This window comes from Halichoerus grypus, chromosome 10, assembly GCF_964656455.1.
Source record: "Halichoerus grypus chromosome 10, mHalGry1.hap1.1, whole genome shotgun sequence".
Lineage (NCBI taxonomy): Eukaryota > Metazoa > Chordata > Mammalia > Carnivora > Phocidae > Halichoerus > Halichoerus grypus.
This window is the reverse complement of record NC_135721.1, coordinates 36,265,981-36,288,038: the sequence shown is the minus strand read 5'-3', so window position 1 is coordinate 36,288,038 and position 22,058 is coordinate 36,265,981. Positions and strand designations below refer to the sequence as shown.

Here is a 22,058-nt window from a genome sequence, read left to right as displayed (position 1 = left end):
GAGGATTCCAGGCAATTTTTCTTTATTTACACTTTTTTGTACTCTTCCACAGAATGATGAACTTTTCCACAATAAATTTTCTAATTAGAAAAAAAAATTTTTTTTAAACCCTCAGGCCACATCTACTTGTTATGAATCCTTAAGCCCAGTCTTTTTTTTTAAGCCCAGTCTTAAGGCACAGAGCACAGGCCCTTTCTACCCAAGAGAGAAGTCTGTCAGTTCACTGACTTGGACACAGCATCTCGGGAAAGGAAACTGGAAGCCTCTCCTTGCTGGCATGCGACCATCCTTTCCTGCTGTATCTATCCAGAGAAAGAAAGGTGCTTTGCCCCTGATGAGAATAGCAGCCTTGCTGTGGGTGGGTTGGCAGGGACCTCGGCGTCTCTTCTGCCTCCTCGTCGCTGGGATGTTATATAGACTGTTGGATGGTTTCTGTTAGTCATGAAAGGACCCAGAACAGTCCAAAGGCTGCTTATCCCTGGGGAAGGAGCCTTTTCAGCTTCTCAGTGACCTCAGCCTGGTTGTTCTGTTCTGTTCTCAGACGACCGGTTTCCAGGAATGTGTCTGGAATGACACCGTACCCAAATGCCACAGAGCGTGGAATTCCCGTTTCTGCCCATTGTCTGCCCCAACGTCACTCACCAGCAGAGTCGGAGAGTGGGCAGACCACGAGGCCGTGACGTGCTGGGCAGAGAGCCAGAGGGTGAACACCAGGAGCTTTCAGTCTGGCCCCAGTGGGAGCGGCACCACTGTCCCTCCCCTCTGGGCCTCCAGTGGAAGGGACTGGGCCTGGCTGCACCTGGGTGGGGGGGTGGGGGTGTCACTGGCTCAACAGAGAAATGCACAGGTGCCCCAGGACCCTGGGCTCCATCTCCCGTCTGGACCTTGTTGCCCAGGATTTTCATTTCTAGACAGGTTCCCCACAGACTTTATCTCGGTGAACGGCTAGAGGCATTCCTTGGCCCAGCGCCCAGTCCTGGTGCCCCATCTGTGTCCTGACTGAAGTCCAGTTGTCATCACATTCACATCTGTCCCCGGCTGTGGCATTTAGTTAAGGGCAGGGTGACTTCAGAGCTGTAAAGAGGGCAGAGGCTGAGGAGAGGCTGCCGAACCAAAAGCATGGCTGATAATTCTGTTTTAATCTACTGTTCAGTGAGCACTTACTATTTCCCTGGAGCTGAGCTGCATGTTTTACATGCACAATCTGCTTTTCTTCCCTTTTATTTCGAATCCTTTCCTGTGTTCTGTCATCTCATTTCAGATTTTCCATTTCTTCAATCACCTCATTGCTGAGGCTTTCTAATTTTTATTTATGCTGTCCTTTCATAGTTTTTATCTTTTTCTAATTTCTTTCTGCTTGTTGGGAAATATTAGGTAATAGTCTTCATCTGTTTCCTGGCCATGTCCTTCTGGCATTTCCTCATTGTGCATAGAGACTTTTTATTCTCTTTTTTTCTTATAATAGTTTGCATGGGATTTGACAAACGTCCTTTTCTGTTCCTCCTATTTAGGGGAAACAAGTTTTCCTAGATGGCTGGTCCAGCTTCCCGACCGTCTGCCTGGCCCATCCGTGGCTGTTTTTAGTGTGGTTCAGAATCTTTCCGCTCTGCCCCTTTTGTGCTCCTCTCCTGCTTTCCCCTGGGCCACCTCTTTCACTTGCACTGACTTTCTTCGTTGGGCTCCATTTGGATCCTCCTCCCCTTAGAATCTCCTCAATACTGGGCTTTGTCCTGGAAAGTCTCAAGAGTTCCTCGGGGCCAGCAGCGCGCTCCAGCAACTGAGACTTCCTGTTGAAAAGCTGCGGCCCGCCCTTGCGAAAACTGGCCCAGTGTAAGCCGGGACTGGAGCGGATCCTAATAAGATTATTAGATTTCAAAGAAAAAGAAAAAAAAAATCCTTTGGGCATCCAGGCAAGAAGACCAACATACTGATGATGGCAACAGCAGAATCAGCCGCAACAGAAGACATAGAGGCATATTTAATGTACTCAGGGAAAGAAGATGGGAGGCAGGTAGTTGGTGTCCAACCAAACCGGCGTCCAGTGGGGCAGTGACCCACTTTCTGAAAGGGCAAGAACTTGGGGAAATTGCTGCCAGTCCCTGTGGAGGAATAGGCTGGAGAGATGTCCGCATGGGGACAGCAGTGAGTCTCCCAGGGCACAAGCCCGCACGAGGAGGGCTTCCCAGCAGCAGTGTCTGCCGCTGTCCGGCCCAAACAAAACAAAAATCTCCCTTGGATCTGATCAAGCCCCCGGAGTTAGTTACCAGTTTATAAGAAATTCAGAAACCAAAAAGGTCCAAACTTCCAGTGATAAGTAAGTACTGGGGACGTGGTATGCAGCTTGGGGACGCTGACTAACACGCTGGGTTGGTGAACAGGGAAGTTGTTCAGAGAGTAGATCCTCAGAGTTCTTATCGCCAGGGAAAAACCATTTCTTTTCTTACTGCATGTCTGCATGAGAGGATGGGTGTGAACCAAACTTGGGGTGGTCATTTCACGATAAATGGAGGTCAGGTCATTATGCTACACACTTTAAACTTAACACAGTGCTGGATGTCCGTTATATGTCAATAAAACCGGAACAAAAAGAAAGGAAGAGATCAGAAGATCACACTAAATGACCCCTCAGGGATGCAGCTAGCAAAATCAAGGCTGTGGGAAACAAACCATTTTCTTCAATAAATAAACTGCAAGGGATTGGGGTGGGGTGGTGGGAGGGAGGAGGAGGAGGAGGAGACTGTAGACTTTTATAAAAAGTCGCAAGAGACTGGCGCTTGGGTGGCTTAGTCGGTTAAGCCTCTGACTCGATTTTGGCTCAGGTCATGAGCCATGTGAGACAACTGGAGGAATTTTTACCCTGACTAGATATTTAAAGATAATAAGGAATTTGCTGTATTTGAGTATGTGAGGATCGTTATACTATTCTACTTTTGCGCATTTGAAATTATCCATAGTGAACAGTGTTTTAAGATTGCTTGTCTTGGCCTTATTTATGATTATGAAAACCTGGACACAACAAAGGAATAGTTCAGTAGAATGTCGAATAGCCCTGGGGACACCTGGGTGGCTCAATCGGTTGAGCGTCTGACTTTGGCTCAGGTCATGATCCCGTGGTCCTGGGATGGAGTCCGGCATTGGGCTCCCTGCTCAGTGGGGAGCCTGCTTCTCCCTCTCCCTCTGCCTGCCGCTTTCCCTGCTTGTGCTCTCTCTCTCTAATAAACAAATAAAATCTTTTTTAAAAAAGTGTAGAATAGCCCTTAGGAGGACGTGCTTTGTAATCATTAAAGGTTATGTTTAGAAGGAAGAGTTAATGAAGATTTCCTTGTGTTAAAGATCTATACACAGATGATGCTGACTACGGAAGACTTGCGTACATATGCCTAGATAGAAGTCCGGAAGGAAATTCACAGTTTCTTAAACATAATGCCTCATTCATTCATTCATTTGATCATTCGGTGAGTTAGCCAGCCAGTCACTCAGTAACTACTAAGAGGCTACTGTAGTGAGGGAAGCTCTTTCAACTCAAATCCTTTTTTCGAGGTTTCTGAGGAAAGGCCTTGAATGCAGCAGGTGAGCAAAGTGTGCTCTATTCTGCCTGCAAAATACCCTTCCAAGCTCTCGATCCAGAGTCACAGCCCTGCTTTTCCAGTTCCCTGGGGGCTCCAGCCTCCGCAGGCTCCTCCTATCTCCTGCGCCCTTCCTCCCCATCTGACCTCTCTGTGCCCTTTGGGTCTGGAGCCACTTCTTTTCTGTCTCTACCCTCTCCTCACCGCGGCTCTTACCACTGTGCGTGGACTTCAGTCCTCTCATTAGGCTAGTAATTCCCAAGTGTGTTATCTCCCACCCTCCCACTGTCCACCTGACTTCTCTGTTGGGAAAGGTAGTCTCAGGCCTGCAGTCGGTGGAGCCCCATTTGGCCGAAGAAGAATGGGCCTTGGGCCTGGACTGCTTCCTTAACATGAGGTAAAGAGCCCACACCGCCTGTGCAAGGCTTACCACCTCCTGGGGGGTTTCCTGTCCCTGAGTCATGCTCCATGAGCCATTCTTTGTTCTGCTCCTAGAACCTCCGAGGCTGCACGGGCTGTCCTATGTGTCTCCCCACCTCTCCTTGCTCACACTCAACGGCCCTCAGCTTTCAGTCTTTCAGACTCCATGGGAAGGGGCTGGAGGGTCCCTCCCCTGCAGCACGAGAGGGGTGCTCCCCCCCCCAGGAATTGCCCTGTGTCAGCTGCTGGCCACCCTAACCGGCCCCCACCACTGAGGCCGATCTTGCTCTGTCTCTTCCCTACGTGAGCCAAGTGTCCCATCCAGCGCCTGACCATGCTGTGTTTTCCTGGGTAACTCCAGGACGAAGATGCCATGGGCAGAAGTGCCCGGAGCCCTCGCTGGGATGGGTAACATGGTGTTCCATGATCTCCGTGGGCGGAATTAATGGTTCTCCACTAGGATGTCATACAGACGTTTAACTTAACATGTCCAAAATGGAGTTCCGCTCAATGACCCCCACACAGGTTGCTTGAAAACAAACCTACACTCGTCGCTCAGTCTTCACTATCTCTATAAATGACACCATGCGCCCCAACATTCAAGCGGAGTCGGGGAGCCCTGACTGTTCTTCCATGCGCCCCCCCGGACTTCAGTAGCCCCCAAGTGGTTTCCCGGCTCCCTTCCGGCCCCGCCCCCCAGCGCACTGTCCATTACCACGCGCCTCTCCGTACACCTGTTCACTGTGCTCCAACTACAGTCCCGCCTCCCGCCTGGCCTCCGAGGCTGCGCGGGCTGGCTGTGTGCCTCCCCACCTCTCCTGGCTCACGCTCAGCTCCACCTGCTCCAGCAGCAAGGCTCTGTTTACACTTTCTTTGTCCGTTTCCTCAAACATGCCAAGTTCTTCCCTTCCTTAGGGCCTCTTTGCACGTGTTACTCCCTCTTCCTGGGACAGCATCTTTCCCCGGCCACCCACCCCACCCCACTCATCACATGACCAGACCCTGCACACCCTCCCACATCTCTGCATCCCCGTGACCACCTCAGAGAGGCCCTCCCATGTTCCTGCCCCCCATCGTATAGATTCCCAGCCCCTGATTAGATCCCTTCAAGGCACTGAGCACAAACCCCCATTTCTTTACCTTTCCATTTGCCTCTCTGTTTTGCTTGTTTCCATCTTAGCAGGTGAGCCCCACGAGGTTGGGCAGTGTCTCTTAGATTCAGCCTGAATCTCTAGCACCTGGCGCAACCTTTTGTGCACAGCTGGTGTTCAATGAAAATTGGTTGAATGAATGAATAAAGGTTAAAAAAAGGCGGGGGAGGGAGGGACTGCCAAAAACAATTCTTTTTTTCCCAGCATGGGAGTAAGGAAAAAAGTTATTTATTTCTCTCAAGTTTTTTCTTTGGTTACCAATGTTGTCAAAGCAACAAGGTCTGTGGCAATGGTTCTCCCAAGGCAGAAAGCTTCAGATCTTAAAAACATGCCCTTCCAAGAAAGAAAGAAGAAAAGGGAAATAACCCGGGGAGCCAAAAGGCTGTTTTCCATTTTGGAGCTCTGGAGCCTACCTCTGCCCACAGGGCTTTTTAATGGCAGGATTATGTGTAATTTCCTTTTATGCCAAGTTGGGTTCATCACCCTCTTTCTGAACAGCTGCCTGGGGATGGGGTGAGGGGCAAGCATTGAAGAGCTGCTAAATCTTTCACTGTCACTGACATTTTGGGTCTTGAAACGGATCCCCTGTGATTAAGAAGATTCTTTTCCCTCTGTGGTCACAATACAATGACCACAAGACTGCAGATATGGAAAATGAATCAGATGCATGCGTAGCTAAGATTCTAGGCCACTCTGAGGTGTGTGTGTGCGTGTGGAGGTCACTGGATTGTTGAACCCCAGCTCATGTCCTGCCCACACTGTTAACACTGTTACAAGAGGTCCCCAAACAGCAGATTGAAGCTCTCCTTCTCCCTCCTGACAAGCTTGGGTGGCATCTCTTTGAGGCTCTTACTGGAGACACAACATCCATTAGTCAAATTCCTGCTGAGGACGGAAGTGTCCACGCAGGCACCATCCACGAACCTGGGGAGAGGTCATGTGCCCATAGGTGGTTGAGCCCCTGGGCTGTGACATATCAGAGGTTTTGGTTTTTGTTTTTCCCATCACCACCCCAGGGTGAACTCCCATGCCTCGTTTACATTTAAAGAGATGACACATATCCATCTGAGATCTCCCTGTGGACTGGCCACAGCCTTGTACCCTGAGCCAATCTTCCCCGGGGTTTAGATAGTGAATGTGGCCCCAGTAGATGTCCAGGGTGGGCTGCGCCAAGCAGTCAGGCAGGGGAGTCAGGGAAGAAGGACACATGGCCAGGAAGGAGGCCGAGGAGGAGGGGAGACAAAGAACACACCGCAAATCTGGAATGAGGTGGTAAGTTCAAGGGCGAGAGTCAGGAAGTGCCCCACGTTGGACAATGAGGAAGGCCAGGAGACCTGCTGGCCATACTTGGCGTTGGTCCTTCAGGAAAAGTCTGCTCTCCACATCTTAGGAAAGGAGACTGCTCAGTGGGGCTGGGTGCCCTGATCTTTGTAAGGGCTAGCCTGGCCTTCCCAAAATGTCCCTGCAGGTGGAGGTGAGCATGTGCAGTAAGTCTCACCTAGCCAGGGTGGACACACACTCAGGACATGGCCCTACTGTTGGCTCGCTGCAGGCAGCATTCTGATTGGTGAGGGCCCAAAGTGCATCAGCGCTTCAAAATTCTCAATATCTTCTCCTTCTGGCAGTGGCAAGAACCAGCAGTGTGGTGTTTCTCAAGGTTTAGTTAACATCAGAATCACATTGAAAATGTAGATTGCGAAAGTCTCATCTGTAAAGATCTCACCCAACACAATAGGTCTTTTGAGGCCTCAGAACCTGCCTTTCACAAGCTTTCTCGGTGACTCTGGTGCACCTGAAAGTTTGAGAACCACGGCACACAAAGCACGATAGGGTAGGACCCTCTTTTCCATGGAGGGGGTCCTGCGGCAGGGAGGCAAGGCGCTGATATATACCTAATGCATGCAGGCGCAAGAGGGAAGCTGGCAGACGTGCCCAGGATCCTCTGGGGAGGCGTCCTAGTCAGCTGCTAAGATGGAGCTGGAGCATTTTGGGTTCCTACCCTTGTCGAGCCCCTCTGCGTTCCTTTGGTCAAGCCATCCCTTGTGACTATGTTCCTGAGCCTCTGATGTTTCTTACTCGTTTGCCTAAAAATGCATTCTTTCAGTTAGCTCCTCTGATGAACTCATCTTTTCATTGAAAGCATATCGTGCTCACTGTAAATGCATATCACTACTGAGGACAGACTACATGGACAATACCCGAGCAAGACAGAAAACAGCACATGGGCAAAACGTGTTTCTGTGCACAGCCCTGCTTGGGGAGTGGGCTGGGGCAGCCCGTCTGAAGAGCAGCATGCCACGCTTGGTTCAAAGGAAGTGGGCATATGGCCAGGTGCCCCTAACTCCAAACCCAGAGAGACAGTCCCAGAGACAAAGAAGGGAGATCAGAAGACCTTGCCAGCGCCATTTTTGGTGGTAGGGAGTTGACCGCCATCTGGGGGGCCATGATCCGGGGCGTGGCCAGGTAAGCTGCAGGGGGCACCCCATAGAGGATGATGCGGCCATCGGAGCACCTGAGTGCTGTGAGAAAGAAATCAGCTGGGGTCCGTAACTCAATCTGTAAGTTAAAAATACAGACATCCAAAGCAATGCCCATGAGATGCCATTGTGTTCCCACCTCTGCTGGCATAGTTTGTCACCTATAAGGTGCTTACCCTGGCTGGAGATTTTTCCGGGTCAAGGGTAAATCCAGATACTGGCATTTCCCCTGGCATGTTTGCCGCTTACATGGCTTGTATTTCCTGGCTGGTTCCCAGCTAGGTTTGAGAGCTGGTACCTGCAATCAACCTTCAAACCATTGTTTTTCCCAGGAGATGGGAAACAGAAGTCTAAATCCATGAATGTGGTTCTGGCTGCCAGGTCTGCACATGTCAGTCCACACAATCTCTCTTTAGAGATGACATATTTTCTTTTTTTTATTAGAGAGAGAGGAGGGGAGAGCGGCAGAGGGAGAGGGAGAGAGAGAGAATCTTAAGCAGGCTCCACGCTAAGTGCGGAGCCCAATGCAGGGCTTGATCTCACAACCCCGAGATCGTGACCTGAGCCGAAATCAAGAGTCGGACACTTAACCGACTGAACCACCCAGGCACCCCGAGATGATATATTTTCTAATGTTCTGTTATGTTTTCAAGTTCTTTATGCATTCAAGTCCTCTCCACACTGCTCCTGACAACATACTTACTTATGTAACACTTGCATTTCCCTTTCAACTCTTGGGCTAAAATCATGAACATTCTGCCCCAGCAGACGTCCTGTGAGCCCTGCTCTAAAAATGACTGGTATCCATGACTTTCTGACCATAGACTTTTGAAAAGCCTCTTCTGATAGAGAATGCCAAGTCTGATTTTCCTCTACATCAAGAAAGTACTGCTGTTGAGCCGAGCACAGAGAGAAGAGAAACCTTTTCATGTCCACTCCCCATCCCAGTGGTCTCTCCTGGATCCTGTCTACACCAAGTCCCAAAGCAGACACAAAAAACACCTGGGAATTTCCTTAACCCTACAGGTCATCAGCCGCCTTTCGAACTACAGCCCCAGAACATGGTAAGAGCCCACCACCAGTGTCCAGAGCAGAGGAGCACAGACTCTGGGGTCAGAGTGTCTGGGAGTGAATCAGCTTAGCCTGCTCCCCAGCTCGATGGTCTGGGGCAAGTTCCTCCATCTCTCCATGCCTTGATTTCCCCACATGCAAAAACAAGACTAAATTGGTGAGAGGGGTTGGCAGAGCCCATGCAGGCCAGCTCAGGCCTGGCCCGGAGGTGAGTCATCGGACATGCGGGCCACTATTCTGCAGCTGAGGAATGGTGGACGAATCAGGCAGCAAGTGTCCCGCAGAATGACCCTTTCTATCCAGCAGAGAAGGAGGGTCTGTACCTCTACAGTGGGGCTGCTCCCCCGTCCAGGTGCCATTGGGAAGACACACCACGCTGCTGGGCCCAACCAGCCGGAACCCAGGGTTGCAGGTAAAATGGACTTCGTGATCCACTAAGTACTTGCTTCCAAACTTTCTGCCATCCGGGGGGGCATTCAGAGCAGGGCAGGACACTGTAAGGACAAAAACGAAGGACTACGGTCATTTAACATCTCTCTCAGTTACAAGGCTTCTCATCTCTGAGTGCTCCTGTGATGAGTGCCTCCTCCAGCCTATGCATGGGGCTGGACATTTTTAATGCTATGACTCATGGAATCCTCAAAGCACTCCTGGGCATGGGTAATATGTGCCCACTAGTGAAAGCTGAGCTGGCGCCTCAGAGACACCGAGGGTTGGGTGCAGGGCCTGGCAGTGTGGGAGGGTCAGAGCTGGGGACCTCCCCTCCACCGGGTGCGGCTGGCCCACCTACTCCCACCTCCCAGGAGGTCTAGCCCTGCTGGCTTTCTTAGGCCTTCTGAACAGGACAGGGTCAGGCCCATCTCTAGGCCTTGGCTTTTGCTCTTTTCTTGGCCTGGAATGTTCTTTCGCCAGAACGTCCCCTCTCTGGCTCCTTCTCATTCTTCAGGTCTCAACTCGAATGCTACCACCTCCCAGAGTGTTCTCTGGCCACCTCGCTTAGCTAAAACCTCCCCAGGCACTCTCTACCCCTTGAGCTCACTTTGCTTTCTTCTTCGCATGTGTAATTATTGGAGTTGTCTTCTTGACGTATTTGTTTCCATGTTTGTTGTCAGTGTTCTCCCTCCAAAGGCAGCTCAAGAGGGCAGGGACTTCACCTAACCTCGCATCCCTGATGTGGCCCCAGCACCAGCCCAGTGCCTGGCACACAGTGAGTGCCCAATAAATAATTCTGGAGCAAATGAACAAATGAAAAATTTTGTATTGAGTGGCTTACCATGCGCCAGGCACTAGATTAGGTGCTTGGGACAGTGAACAAAACAGACAAAACTCAGCTCTCAGGAAGCCCCCTTCTAACAGGAACGCCGCCCACCAATAACCAAGATCCATAAGCAGGTGGCAGAGTGTGCTAAGAAGTGGTAAGTGTCGTGCAGAAGATAAGGTAGGGAGTAGTGTTGGGGAGGCCAGGGGAGGGGGTCCATTTTGCATGTGGTCAGGGTAAGCCTCATGTGGGCAGAGTTGAAGAAATGAAGGCATAAGCATGCAGATATCTGGGAAGGGCAGACGGAACAAGCTGGTGCAAAGGCCCTGTGGTGGGAGTGTGCCTGGCAGGTCTGAGGAATGTCAAGGGCAGCACAGGGGCTGTAGTAGAGTGGACTAGCTGGAAAGCAGTTGGGGATGAAGTCAGAGAGGCATCAGGGAGCCAGACAGGGTTTGAGCCGAGGCATGAAGCAGCCGACTTCCATGGTGACAGCACCAGCCGGCTGCAGCCTGAGCATGAAGTGTCAGGTGTGAGGCAGGAAGGAGAGGAGGCAGAAGCCAGAGATGAAGGTGGTGTGGACAAGGGCGGGAGCTGGGAGCAGAGACGGGCGGCTGAAAAGCTGGTTGTGCCACGAAGGCAGAGTGGAGCGGACTTCCCGATGTGCGCTGCGGGCCGCGGGGAGACAGAGAGCCTCCCCACTGCTCCTCTCCCTGCGGCTGGCTGCCTCCCACGGCCAGCACTTGTTGAATCAAAGTCCCAAAGGTGGGACAGGTTGGATTTGGATTTTGTTTAGTTGGAAATTCACAGCCACTTCTAAGATGCCTTTTTTTTTTTTTTTTAAGATTTTATTTATTTATTTGAGAGAGAGAGAGCACAAGTGAGAGAGGAAGCACGAGTGGGCGGGGTGGGGAGAGGAGCAGAGGGAGAGGGAGAAGCAGACTCCCCGCAGAGCAGAGAGCCCGATGCGGGGCTCGATCCCGGGACCCTGGGATCATGACCTGAGCCGAAGGCAGATGCTTAACTGACCGAGCCACCCAGGCGCCCCTACAATGCTTTAAAGTAAGTTGCAAGTGTCATTTGTGAAAATGCTCTTCCGGTTTTAGATAGATGGGAAAGAGGTGTTGCTTCGGCTGTGACAGTTACAGTGAGTGACAGAGAGTCACTCAGTGTCTGCCATGCTGGGAATATCTGCGCACATGGTGATCGGGAGGCGTCCGGGACCCTGATGGGCCGCCCCGTCCCAGAAGGCAGCAGGCAGGCCCTGCTCTGCCCACGAATCCCACCCGCGTCCTGCAGAGCAGCCTCAGCAGGCGGGCCTGGGCGGCCGGGCACGAGCCGACCCCTCCGAGTACTCGCAGTCCCTCTGGTTACCGGGGGACCATGGCTACGCCCCTTTCCCTTAGTAAAGCTTCGACGCGGCCCCCAGTGGTAATCACTTTGTGAGATGGAAGCGACCATGAGCTCACATCCCCGTGCGTGGCTGCTCCCAGGCTGCCGGCTCAGTCCCTGCAAATAAACGCCTTTATAGCTCTTTTAAAATATCAACTACTTTATTGTGCTGAAAGGGATTTCAGATGCCCTGGGGGGAAAGAGGTAGGGTCTCTTTGGGGATGAGAAATCTTTAAAATCTTCCAAAAAGAAATTCTACCTGCTGGAGCAACTCACAGGTGAATCATACCTGAGGAAATGCGACAGCATCGGGCACACAGTAGGTGCTCAGTAAATGTTAGTGGGTTTAATAAATGGGCAGAGATCAATGAAAAATCAATTTGCAGTCACTTCTCAGATGGGAGCCACAGGCCTCTGTCCAGTGGAAGGACGTGCCCCTTGGCTGGTTCACGATAAGCACAACGTGGTGAGGCTCCAGGGCCACGGGGAAGCTCCCCGCACCGTCTGGAGTGAGGTTACTGTGCAGGGCACAAGCTCAGCAGTGAAGCAATCCTAGAGATTCGGGAACACGAATGGAATCAGGCTGCCTGCAGAAGCCCTGACGCTGATCGGGTGTGATGTTCCCCAGAGAGAAAGGCTGGGAAAATAGGAGGGTGATTCTTAGAAGCCAGAAAGAGGAAGGCCAAGAATTCTCCAGGACTAGAAATTATTCTTCCTGACCCCCAGCAAATGCCCTTTAAAAAAAAAAAAAGTAAATGATCATTTCCCTATAACCTGCAAGCTTCCTGGCTCCTCCAGGTACAGGCCCAGCCCCCCCAGCCCCGGCCCTGCGGTGGGGACCCTGATAGCTGCTTGCCTCCATGTCCAACACATGGGAGAGAAAGATGCACCGTGGCAATACCTAAAAAGAGAATTGGCCACTTTAAAAAGTCTTATATGGTTCAAGGAAGAAAGACCCTGAATCTGGCACTAAGAGGATCAGCAATGTAACAGGAACTACCTGTCTGTCTATTCTAGCAGACAGAGGCCTCTAACACAGGCAGGGCAGTTTTATGAATGATCTCTTGCGAGTTCTTCTTTGAAGCTCCCAGGGACCATAGGAGCTGTGATCCTAGGAAAGTAGAAAAGCTCTGTGCCGTTGAGCCTCTAGCAGGAAAAAAAATCAGATCTGGTACCTAGTACGGCTAACTCACTTCTCTTGGCCTCAGTTTCCTCATCTGTAGCACAAGGGAAGGATGCCTGGCCTGCCTCTCAGAATCTGGCTGCGGTGAGCCCCCCTGAAGGCTGGGGCCTCACGGTGCCTTGGAAAGTGTGAGGACTCTGGCGGGTAGGTCTAGCTCTGCACCTGGGCAGCCAAGGAAAACAGCAGCTGATGACCCGGTGCTGGTGAGACTCGGGATCTGCTACCACACTCTCTGAAGAGGTAGGAAATCCAACGCCTTCCCCGGAAACTTCATCTCACACAACAGAGGGCCCTTGATAAATGTGTCTTGAGTGAGTAAATGACATCAGATATTCCCTAGGTTCATGACTTCAAACAAACAGGACGACTGCCCCCCGACCCCTGTCGCCCTGAGGGGAGGCCGCCTGGAAGCCAGGTGGAAGAAATCCAGTCCCCCATCCAGCGGCCCCACAGCGAAAGCTGTATCTGCGACCACCAGGAAAATGCCCAGTGTCTGTCAGAGTCCTCACCGCCGGGAGGGCATCTGGGGGACCCCCTGGAACCTCACCAAACGGAATTGCCCTCAGCAGCAACCCCCCACCCCAGCACCACCAATGGGGGACTCTCGTCAGAGGACTGACTGTCATGCCTGAGAAGCGGCTGCCAGTGTTTCGCGGGCTGCCGCGGGCTTGCCACACGGGTGCCGGACGTTGGTGGAGGGGAGGCTGTGTGTGTGTTCGGGGCGGGAGCTCTCTGTGCTTTCCTTTCAGTTTTGCTGTGAACTTAAAACTGCTAGAAAAAGATAGTCTATAAAATTAAAAAAAAGGGGGGGCCCTGGGTGGCTCAGGTAGTTAAGCGTCTGCCTTCGGCTCAGGTCATGATCCCAGGGTCCTGCAATCGAGTCCCGCATCGGGCTCCCTGCTCGCTGGGGGGCTTGCTTCTCCCTCTGCCTGCCCCCCCCCCCCAGCTTGTGCTCTCCCTCTCTCTGACAAATAAATAAAATCTGAAAAAAAAAAAAAGGAACCAACTGGAGTCTGCCTGGGTGGGGACAGGGAAGGGGAAAGCAGCTCAAGCTCTCGGAGTCGTGGCTTTCGACAATTCTGTAAGGATGATATGTGGACGAGAGTTATCGAGCCTAGAATGAACAGGTCTGAGAGCAAGTGGGTGACGTTCAGATGTGGGAGAGGAGAACCAGCGGCTGCTTTTTTAACGTCCTCACGGCGTGTTCCTACCAACCGGGGCTGACGTATGGGCCCCCGACGGGAGGCAAGGCAGGGAAAGGCCTGGGATCTACCTTGGGACAGGGGGAGGCGTGGGCACGGGGGGATGGGGAGAGAACCCACAGGGGAAGGGCCTGCGTGTCGTGTGGCCCCGGCGGTGCAGACGTGGGGACCCACCTGGGGGGGCGTCTGGGCCCACTCTGTTCACGGAGTTGTGCAGCGCCGCCAGCCGGCTCTTCATGTTGCGGATGCCCTCGGCGAAGCGGGCCTCCTGGCCCTTCAGCACCTGCTGCAGCTGGCGGATGGCCGTGAGGAGCTGCTGTTTGTTGAGACAGTTCTGGGGGGAGAAAGGGTCACCACCGCCACCACTGTGGCTCCTTCAGTGCCACACGCTGGCTCTCAGCTTCCGGAAGCCCCCCGATGCCCCCGCGGCTCAGTGAGCCGCCTCACCAGACGCCCCGACATCTGGCGCTGAGTCAGGTCACCAGACGGAGGCCCCCGAGCACACAGATCACAGCGCCACTTCGCTTCCCAACAAAGACAAAGCTCCTGCTTTTCAGAGCCAAGAGCAGAATTGATGATTCTCAATGATCGGGTGGTTGAACAGTTCGTTCAGCCCAAAGTGCCTTAGAATCAGTCGTCTGTTCCTTCAGAAAACTCCCTCATCCTCCGCTCTGAATTCATGCTCTGCAACCTGGGCTTGGTGTTCTCGTTCTTTCTTTCTCTCTCGAACATTGTTAAAAACAGATGGATGATAAAACATACAAAACAGGCGAAACAGGAAAGCTCCATGCTTCCTGTACTTTTAAAAATGGACCAAGGCAAAGACCAAAGAAACTCGGTAGAGTTAAAGAAGCGTTCAGTGACAGTCAACGCCCTGTTCCGACGGTCTCGAGAAAGCTTAAAAACCAGAACGAGGTGGCACCTGCTTATCATGATAAAGACTATCTCACTTAAAGCAACACCCAGCATCACACTTAGGGAGAAACATCTCAAGCTTTCCAGTCTCAATTACCTTTAAGAGCCAGGATGTGAAAAGGAGTAAAGAAGGGGGTGAACACAGTAGGCCCTTGGCCTTGGGGGGCACCACCAGGGGGGCCGTGCGTTACCTCGGCATAGCCTTGCCTAACCTGACTCCCATCCCCTGCACAGAACAAAGGAGAACATCAAGAAGATAATGAGGGTTATTATCTCCAGGGACAGGCTCAGAGATCATTTTTAATTTTATTTTTTATACCCAATTTTTTTCTACAACGAGTCCTGGTTTTTATCTTTTAAAAATTTTTCTAAAAGGCAACAGGGCGGCTGGGAGTTGCATGGCCACCGCAGCCTGGGTGGCTTCCAGGCTCGCCAGTGGGGCCCAGCGGTGGTGGTGACAGGGCCACGGCCGCTCTCCCAGGGAGGCTGCCAGGCCGCGGCACCTTGGGGATTTCACCAAACAGATGACTCACTGGCCTGATTCAATGGATGCTTTTGACACAGCTGAATCCCCAGTTGCCCCTGGAACTTGTTAATCCCTGGGGGCTCCTTGGCCTCCACCCTACCAGGGCCTGGCTGGGCTTAGCCCCAAATGCAACTGCTGGGAAGAGAAGTTTTGTTTGTTTTCCTTCTTTCTCCCCCATTGTGGTCCTTCCCACGCGGGTTCTGGGGCACCTGGACAGTGACCTCTGCCATCAATCCCCTACCTGCCCAGCACTGCAAGGCCATCCTACCCAGACCTGATTTCCCACACCCACATCCCCTCCCTTAAAGAAAAAGAAGAAGAGGCTGCTTATACACTTGATCTCAGCCAAAAGGCCGAGACGTGATGAGAAGCCGTTTTTATAGACGGTTTCGTGACTTGTGTGTAATTCACATTTGTGAAGTTCCTCACAGTTTACAAAGCTAAGTCCGCTTCAAAACCTACTACTGGCTGGGAGCAACCCTGTGAAGGCCTGGGACTGTCTCTCTTTCATAGATGAAAATATATAGGGTGAAAGTCAAGCAACACTCCCTACCTCACGCAGCTTAGGAGGGATAGAGCCAAAATGGGAACCCTGGTGACTTCCGTCCCAGAGCCACCACCCCCAACCCCCAAACCCCTCGGCTGTATGTGCCCCAGTGGACTGTCTTAGGCCCTGTCTCATCTGTTCTTCACACATCCCTGTGTGGTGAATGGTCATATTGATTGATTGGCAGTAGCAATTGATAAGTCTGTGACCCAAGCAGAATGTCCCACAGGAGCGGACTTCTGACTCCTGTGCAAGGTCAGGTGAGGGAGCGTGGCAGTGGGGGCGGGAAGTGGGGAGGGAGTGGAGGAAACCTCCCCGGCCACATTGAGCCAGGCAAGTAGCTGCCACCCTTTCGTACAAGGCGGCCAGGGCCCCAACAGCTGGGAGAGGGTTCTCCGGGCCACAGCTGCCCTGGGGGACACGGAAGGGCCACACTTTGAAGTGGGACAGAGACCAGTGGCAAGGCCTCTGCCAAGAGCCTGGGGGTGGCGCCATGGGGCTCTGGTAAGCAGAGAAAGAAGGTCAGACTATGTGGAGGAAAAGAGGCCTAGGTTCCACTCGGCCACTGGGCAGCCAAGTGTGTCCAGCTGGCTGCTGGGCCCAGGCACAGCTGTCCTCTGCTCCTAGTGACACTTTCCGGAGCCCTTCCCAGCACCCTTCAGTGGACAATGGGCACCAACCTCTCAAGGCTCACTACGGGTGAGATGTGCTCACCTGGCCAGTCACAACGGAAACACTTCAAGACCGAGCACAGCAGGGTGGAGAGGGCGATGGTAGGGTTTCAGGCGGACTTACTGAGGGAAGTTCTTGAAACCCTGGCCCATCCCTGCCTCCAATCTCACTGGGGTGAGGCTAACAGAACAATGTAAGTGTAAGAAAGAACTTTGTGAGCCCAGAAATAAACCCATGCACTTATGCTCAATTAATTTAGGACAAAGGAAGTAAGAACACACAATGGGGGAAAGAACAGTCTCTTCAATAAATGGTGTTGGGAACACGGGACAGCCACTAGACCTCTATCTTACACGATACACAAAAACTAACTCAAACTGGATTAAAGACTTGAACGTAAGACTCGAAACCATAAAACTCCTAGAGGACAACATCAGGGATAAGCTTCTTGACATCATTCTTGGCAATGATTTTTTGGATCTGACACCAAAAGCAAAGGCAATAAAAGCGAAAATAAACAAGCAGGATTACATCAAATTAAAAAAGCATCAGCATAGCAAAGAAAACCATCAACAAGATGAAAAAGTAACCTACAGAATGGGAGGAAATATTTGCAAATCATATATCTCATAATGGGTTAATATCCAAAATACGCAAAGAACACATTTAATACGATAGCAAAAAAAAAAAAAAAAAAAAAATCTAATTAAAAAATGGGCAGAGGAACTGAATAGACATTTTTCCAAAGAAGACATCTAGACAGTCCACAGGTATGTGAAAAGATGCACAGCATCACTTATCATCAGGGAAATGCAAATCAAAACCACAATGAGATCACCTCATATTGTTGGAATGGCTAGTATCAAAAGGACAAGAAATAACAAGTGTTGGCGAGGATGTGGAGAAAAGGAACCCTTGTGCACTGTTGGGGGGAATGCAAATTGGTGCAGCCACTGTGGAAAACAGTGTGGAGGTTCCTCAAAAAATTAAAAATGGAACTACCATATCATCCAGCAATTCTACTTCTGGGGATATATTCAAAGGAAACAAAATCACTCTCTCGGAAAGACATCTGCATCCCCATGTTTGTTGTAGCATTATTCACACTAGCCAAGATGTGGAAGCAATCTCAGTGCCCACCAATGGATGAAAGGATAAAAAAAAGTGGTATATATAAACGATGGAATATTACACAGCCATAGAAAAAGAAGAAAATCTTGCTATTTGAGACACGGTTAGAGCTTGAGGGCATTATGCTAAGTGAAATAAGTCAGACAAAGACAAATACTATATGATCTCACTTATATGTGAAATCTAAAATACCAAACACACAGATAACAGCAAACAGATTGGCGGCTGCCTGAGTCAAGGGGTGGGGGGGGGGGGTGGAGGAAAGGCATGAAGGGGGTCAAAAGGTACCAACGCCCAGTTATAAGGTAAATAAGTTCTGGGGATGTGCTGTACAGCACATGACTACAGTTAACTGCACTGTGTTGTATATTTGAAAGTTGCTGAGAGAGTAGATCTTAAAAGTTCTCATTACAAGAGAAAAACAACTTGTAACTATGTAAGGTGATGCTAACTAAACATACCGTGGTGATTATTTCACAACATAGACACATATATCAATATATGTCAATATATCATATATTGATATAGATGTCAATTATACCTCAATAAAACTGGAAAAAAATAAATGAAATAAAATTCCCAAGATTAAAAAAAAGAAAGAAAAAAAGATCCTTGTGCTCTTGGCAAGCCAGGGTGCTGGAGTCAGGGCCAGGGAGGGTGCCAGGGAACGGAGAAAATTCTAGCATTTTGATATGAGGTTTGATGGGTCTGTTTGGCAGTTGCTACTAACATGGGATTCTTTGCTCCCAAAGGGCTAGAAATGGATCCCTCGAGAGCCATGCTCAGAATCCATCGCCTGGAGTGGGACTTCGGCACAGGCAAGAACTGGGTTCATCTGCAGAGCTGGGTGCTGAGGCGGGCATCCTCACAGACCAAGTCAGGTGCTCCAGACGTCTGCATCATGGGAACAAAACAGGTCATTGGAGGGGACTGAGGAGCTGCATGCCTCCCCTTTCCAAACTGAGAAAGCGTTCTCCTTTTGCTTGATTGTAAAAATAAAGCACACTCCCTGCCAAACAATTCAAAATCCTCAAAACACATCAAAACAAAGAACGAGTCCCATGATCAGAGACAAGCACTGTTAACTTTTTGTTTGTCTTTAACTGTTGGATCAGACACACATGCACACGCATACAAGCATCATCTTGCACACCCCGGACCACAGAATGCCCGTCCTTGATCAGCTCTTTTTTCTCCACACCGGGGCTTGGCATCATTTCCATGTCAACAAGCACAGCAACTCCTAGGACCCTGGGCCTCGATTTCACTTCTGACCCCTGTGCTCTTTTCAGTCTGGGGAAGGGGCTCCATTTGTCAGCTCCTCTCCCCTCCCACACCCCTACCCCCTCTTGCTCTGGGCCACGAGGAGCAGTGGCATGGGAAACAAGTCATTTCCCCTTTGTCCATGTAGCCCTTGGCAGCCGGTCCGAGGGGGCTGCGAGGGCCTCCGGGGCTGGGGGCCAGGAAGCAGGCCCGACCCTCCGTGTCACCCACCCGCTGCCTTGGGGCACCCCTGCCCATCTCAAGGTCTCAGACCCCAACTGTAAAAAGCCACCACAGGCTCCATGTGCCCTTTCACAGCCAACCTCCCATTCCGGTGGGAAGGCTCCCCGAAGCCATGGCTGGGCGAAGGTCAAATCCAGGCGAGGCTGGCGAGGGGGGAGGGCTCCACGCTGGGACGGAAGGGCATACCCCAGAGGCTGAGGAAGTCACCGCATCAGGGCCCCTACCTTCACAGCCCTCTTCCAGGGCCCCTCGAGGGGGCCCTCAATTTTAATATTTTTCTTGACGAGATCCCCTCAACTGGTGTTAAGTTTCCATCCCTTCAAAACCTGGCTCCACGCCTGGCTTATGCCACTGACAATAAATAACAAAAAATAGTTTCCATTTCTTTGAGTTAATAACCTTCTTTGAAATGGAACCAAGAAGAGACATGCAGTGAAACCCTTCCATCTTTGAGGAGAAAAGACCAGGATTTACAGTGTCTGTGATCAAACCTTTCAAAGGGGCGGGCACTTCATGTCACTCAAGGCCCATGGCAGTGTTCGCAGAGAAGACATGAGCCAGTGAAAGAAGTAGCAACAGAAGTCACCCTGCCTAGCTGTTCCCAAGCTGGGGTGGAGGTGGCATAGATGGTTCTGGAACACACAGGCCAGTGCCAAGAGCTGGGAGGGTGGAGGCGCAGGTCCAAAGGCTCTTGGAAGTAAGGCAGCCATAGAACAGAGAAATCTTGCCCACCTTCCCCCCAACCCATTCTCTCATAATATTTACTCCGGAGGATCTAATGGACACTCCTCAGAGCTCAGGACACTCCCCTTTCTCTGAGACTAACCAGTGCTCTGGTAGAGGTGGGCCTCCGGGGCCATTTTATATCTCAGGACCCTACCTGCCGGGCCAGGGGTGGACACAGACAAAGACGTTATACGCCTGCCCTCTGCCCCAGCTCACCCCGTCACCATGCCAGGACCCAGTAGGTCTCTCCCCTGCCGCTAAGCCCCGGCCTTCTGGCCACTTGGGTTCAATTTATAAATGAAATTCAAGACCCAGAGTTGGCTCTCAAGGCACCTAAGGGCATGGGTGAAACTCCAGGGGTGTGCATGGTTGAGGGGGGGGGTCCTTGAGGCTTTTGTTCTCGCGTGACCTGGCTTGATGGTCTTCCTTACAGTGGCAGTCATGATACAGTGACAGTTCCCGAGAGCCCCCTGGGGGACAGTAGCACCCCGAGACCCCTCCAGGCGGCCACGGATGACCCCTCAGGCCTCAGAGGGGCCGTCTCTTGAGCTGGTTTCTTCTAAGCCACAGCTATGTGTCCTGTCAGCATTTTGTTAATGGGAACACAGATGTTTTGATGCCTTTAGGTCTAGGAAAGGACAGAGCACCCTCGCCAAATGTATGCCTGCTAGCCAAGGCTTGAAGCCCTCCGCGTCTGAGTCATGTCGGATTTGTGCATGTTTTTTCTCCAGAAGTTATTTTAATTTTAAACCACGTCAGAAGCGGGTTATAACTCCTTCGACTTCTCTCGTCCCGGTGACCTCTACCCAGCACCCAAGAAGAGGAGAGAAAGTGGATGCTTCTGGGGAAAGTGAGAGAATTTTGCCTGGGGACTTGCCCGAGGCCCTTGTATTCGTCAGGGTTCTCTAGAGAAACAGAACCAACGGAATGCATATTGTATATGTGCACATCCTATTGAGAGAGACAGAGGGTGAGAGGCAGATTTATTTTAAGGAACTGGCTCATGCAATTATGGGGGCTGAGAAGTCAAAATCTGCAAAGCATGTGGCAGGCTGAAGACCCAGGGAAGAGCTGATGTAGCTTGGATCCAAAGGCAGTTTGGAGGCACAACTCCTTCCATCCTGGGGGATCCCGGTCTTCTGGCTGGGGCCCATCCACATTATGAAGGGCAATCTGCTTCACTCAAAGTCTATTGGTTTGATGCTAATCACATCTAAAAAAATACCTTCACAGCAACATCTAGATTCTAGGTGTTTGACCAAATATTCGGGAGCCATGGCCTAGCCAAATGGACAAATAAAATTAGCCACCACAGTCCACCAGCTGGAACCTCCTTTTGGGGCTCTGGACCCCTGGGGTGTTCAGGGCATTTTGGGTTGTTATGCTGGTTGTCCCTAATTCTATATTTACGCCCTAACCCCCCTTCTTGTGGATCTTTTACAATGACCACAGGAGCGATCACAACAGAGGGAGCCCAGAGCCAGCACTGTCACCACACCTCATACAAGTAACTCCTTAGATGCTCATGACAACGTCAGGATGTGGGCACATTGTTACGCCCACTTTGTAGGTGACATGTCCAGGATTCAAACCCCAGCATGCTATCTCCAGACCCTGATGTGATGGGATGGCTGGGTCTGTTTTAGAGAGGGGTCCCCGGAGAGCCACCTCTGTCCATCTCTGACTCCTCTCGGTTTACAGCACCCCCTGCTGGCCCTGATGGCCACCTTCTGGACACCCTCCCAGCCCACTTCTTCCCTGGCCGCTTGGCACGCGTGAGAGCAGAAAACAAGCTATAGATAACTTGGAATCTGCATCACTGAGCATAGGATCTGAGTTCACACTAGATGAACCACCAAACTAATAGATGAATAAGGAGTGAAGGAATGAAATAAGTGTGAGGCCAGGACAGTCATGTTCATCTCACTACCCAGAACCACCTTATTCGTTCACAGGCTTGCTGCCCAGCTACCTTTTGTCTAGTCGTCACCTTTACCTGCAGACCCGGTTGTGCCTTAGCAGCATCGGCATTATCTTTAGCAAACATATCGCCCAGCCCAGCAGGGAGCTCGGTTCACACACACACACACACACACACACACACACACACACACACACACACACAGCTGTGTTGCGCAACCAGCCTCGGTCTCCTGCTGGAGCCCACCTAGTACGCAGGCCCTCCCCTCCCCTCTCTCCACAACTTGAGGACCTCAGAGCCTCAGAAATGGGGCATGTTATGCCAAATTCAATACAGTGCACCTTTTCATTCATTCATGTATTCACGATTCCACAGGTATTTACCTCATCCCCTACTT

At 51.3% G+C, this 22,058-nt stretch overlaps 1 protein-coding gene across 2 annotated transcripts in view; it reads right to left on the bottom strand.

Moving 5' to 3' along the window:
• Nucleotides 1–22,058, bottom strand: part of FBLN7 (fibulin 7) — a 47,810-nt gene that overhangs the window by 11,856 nt on the left and 13,896 nt on the right. For both annotated transcript variants that reach the window (XM_036103834.2, XM_036103836.2), the window contains exons 2-3: nt 13,892–14,051; nt 9,009–9,179 (exon numbers count right to left, since the gene is read on the bottom strand). In XM_036103834.2, coding sequence (XP_035959727.1) covers nt 9,009–9,179; nt 13,892–14,051 — 331 coding nt within the window. The remainder of the gene's footprint in view (nt 1–9,008; nt 9,180–13,891; nt 14,052–22,058) is intronic.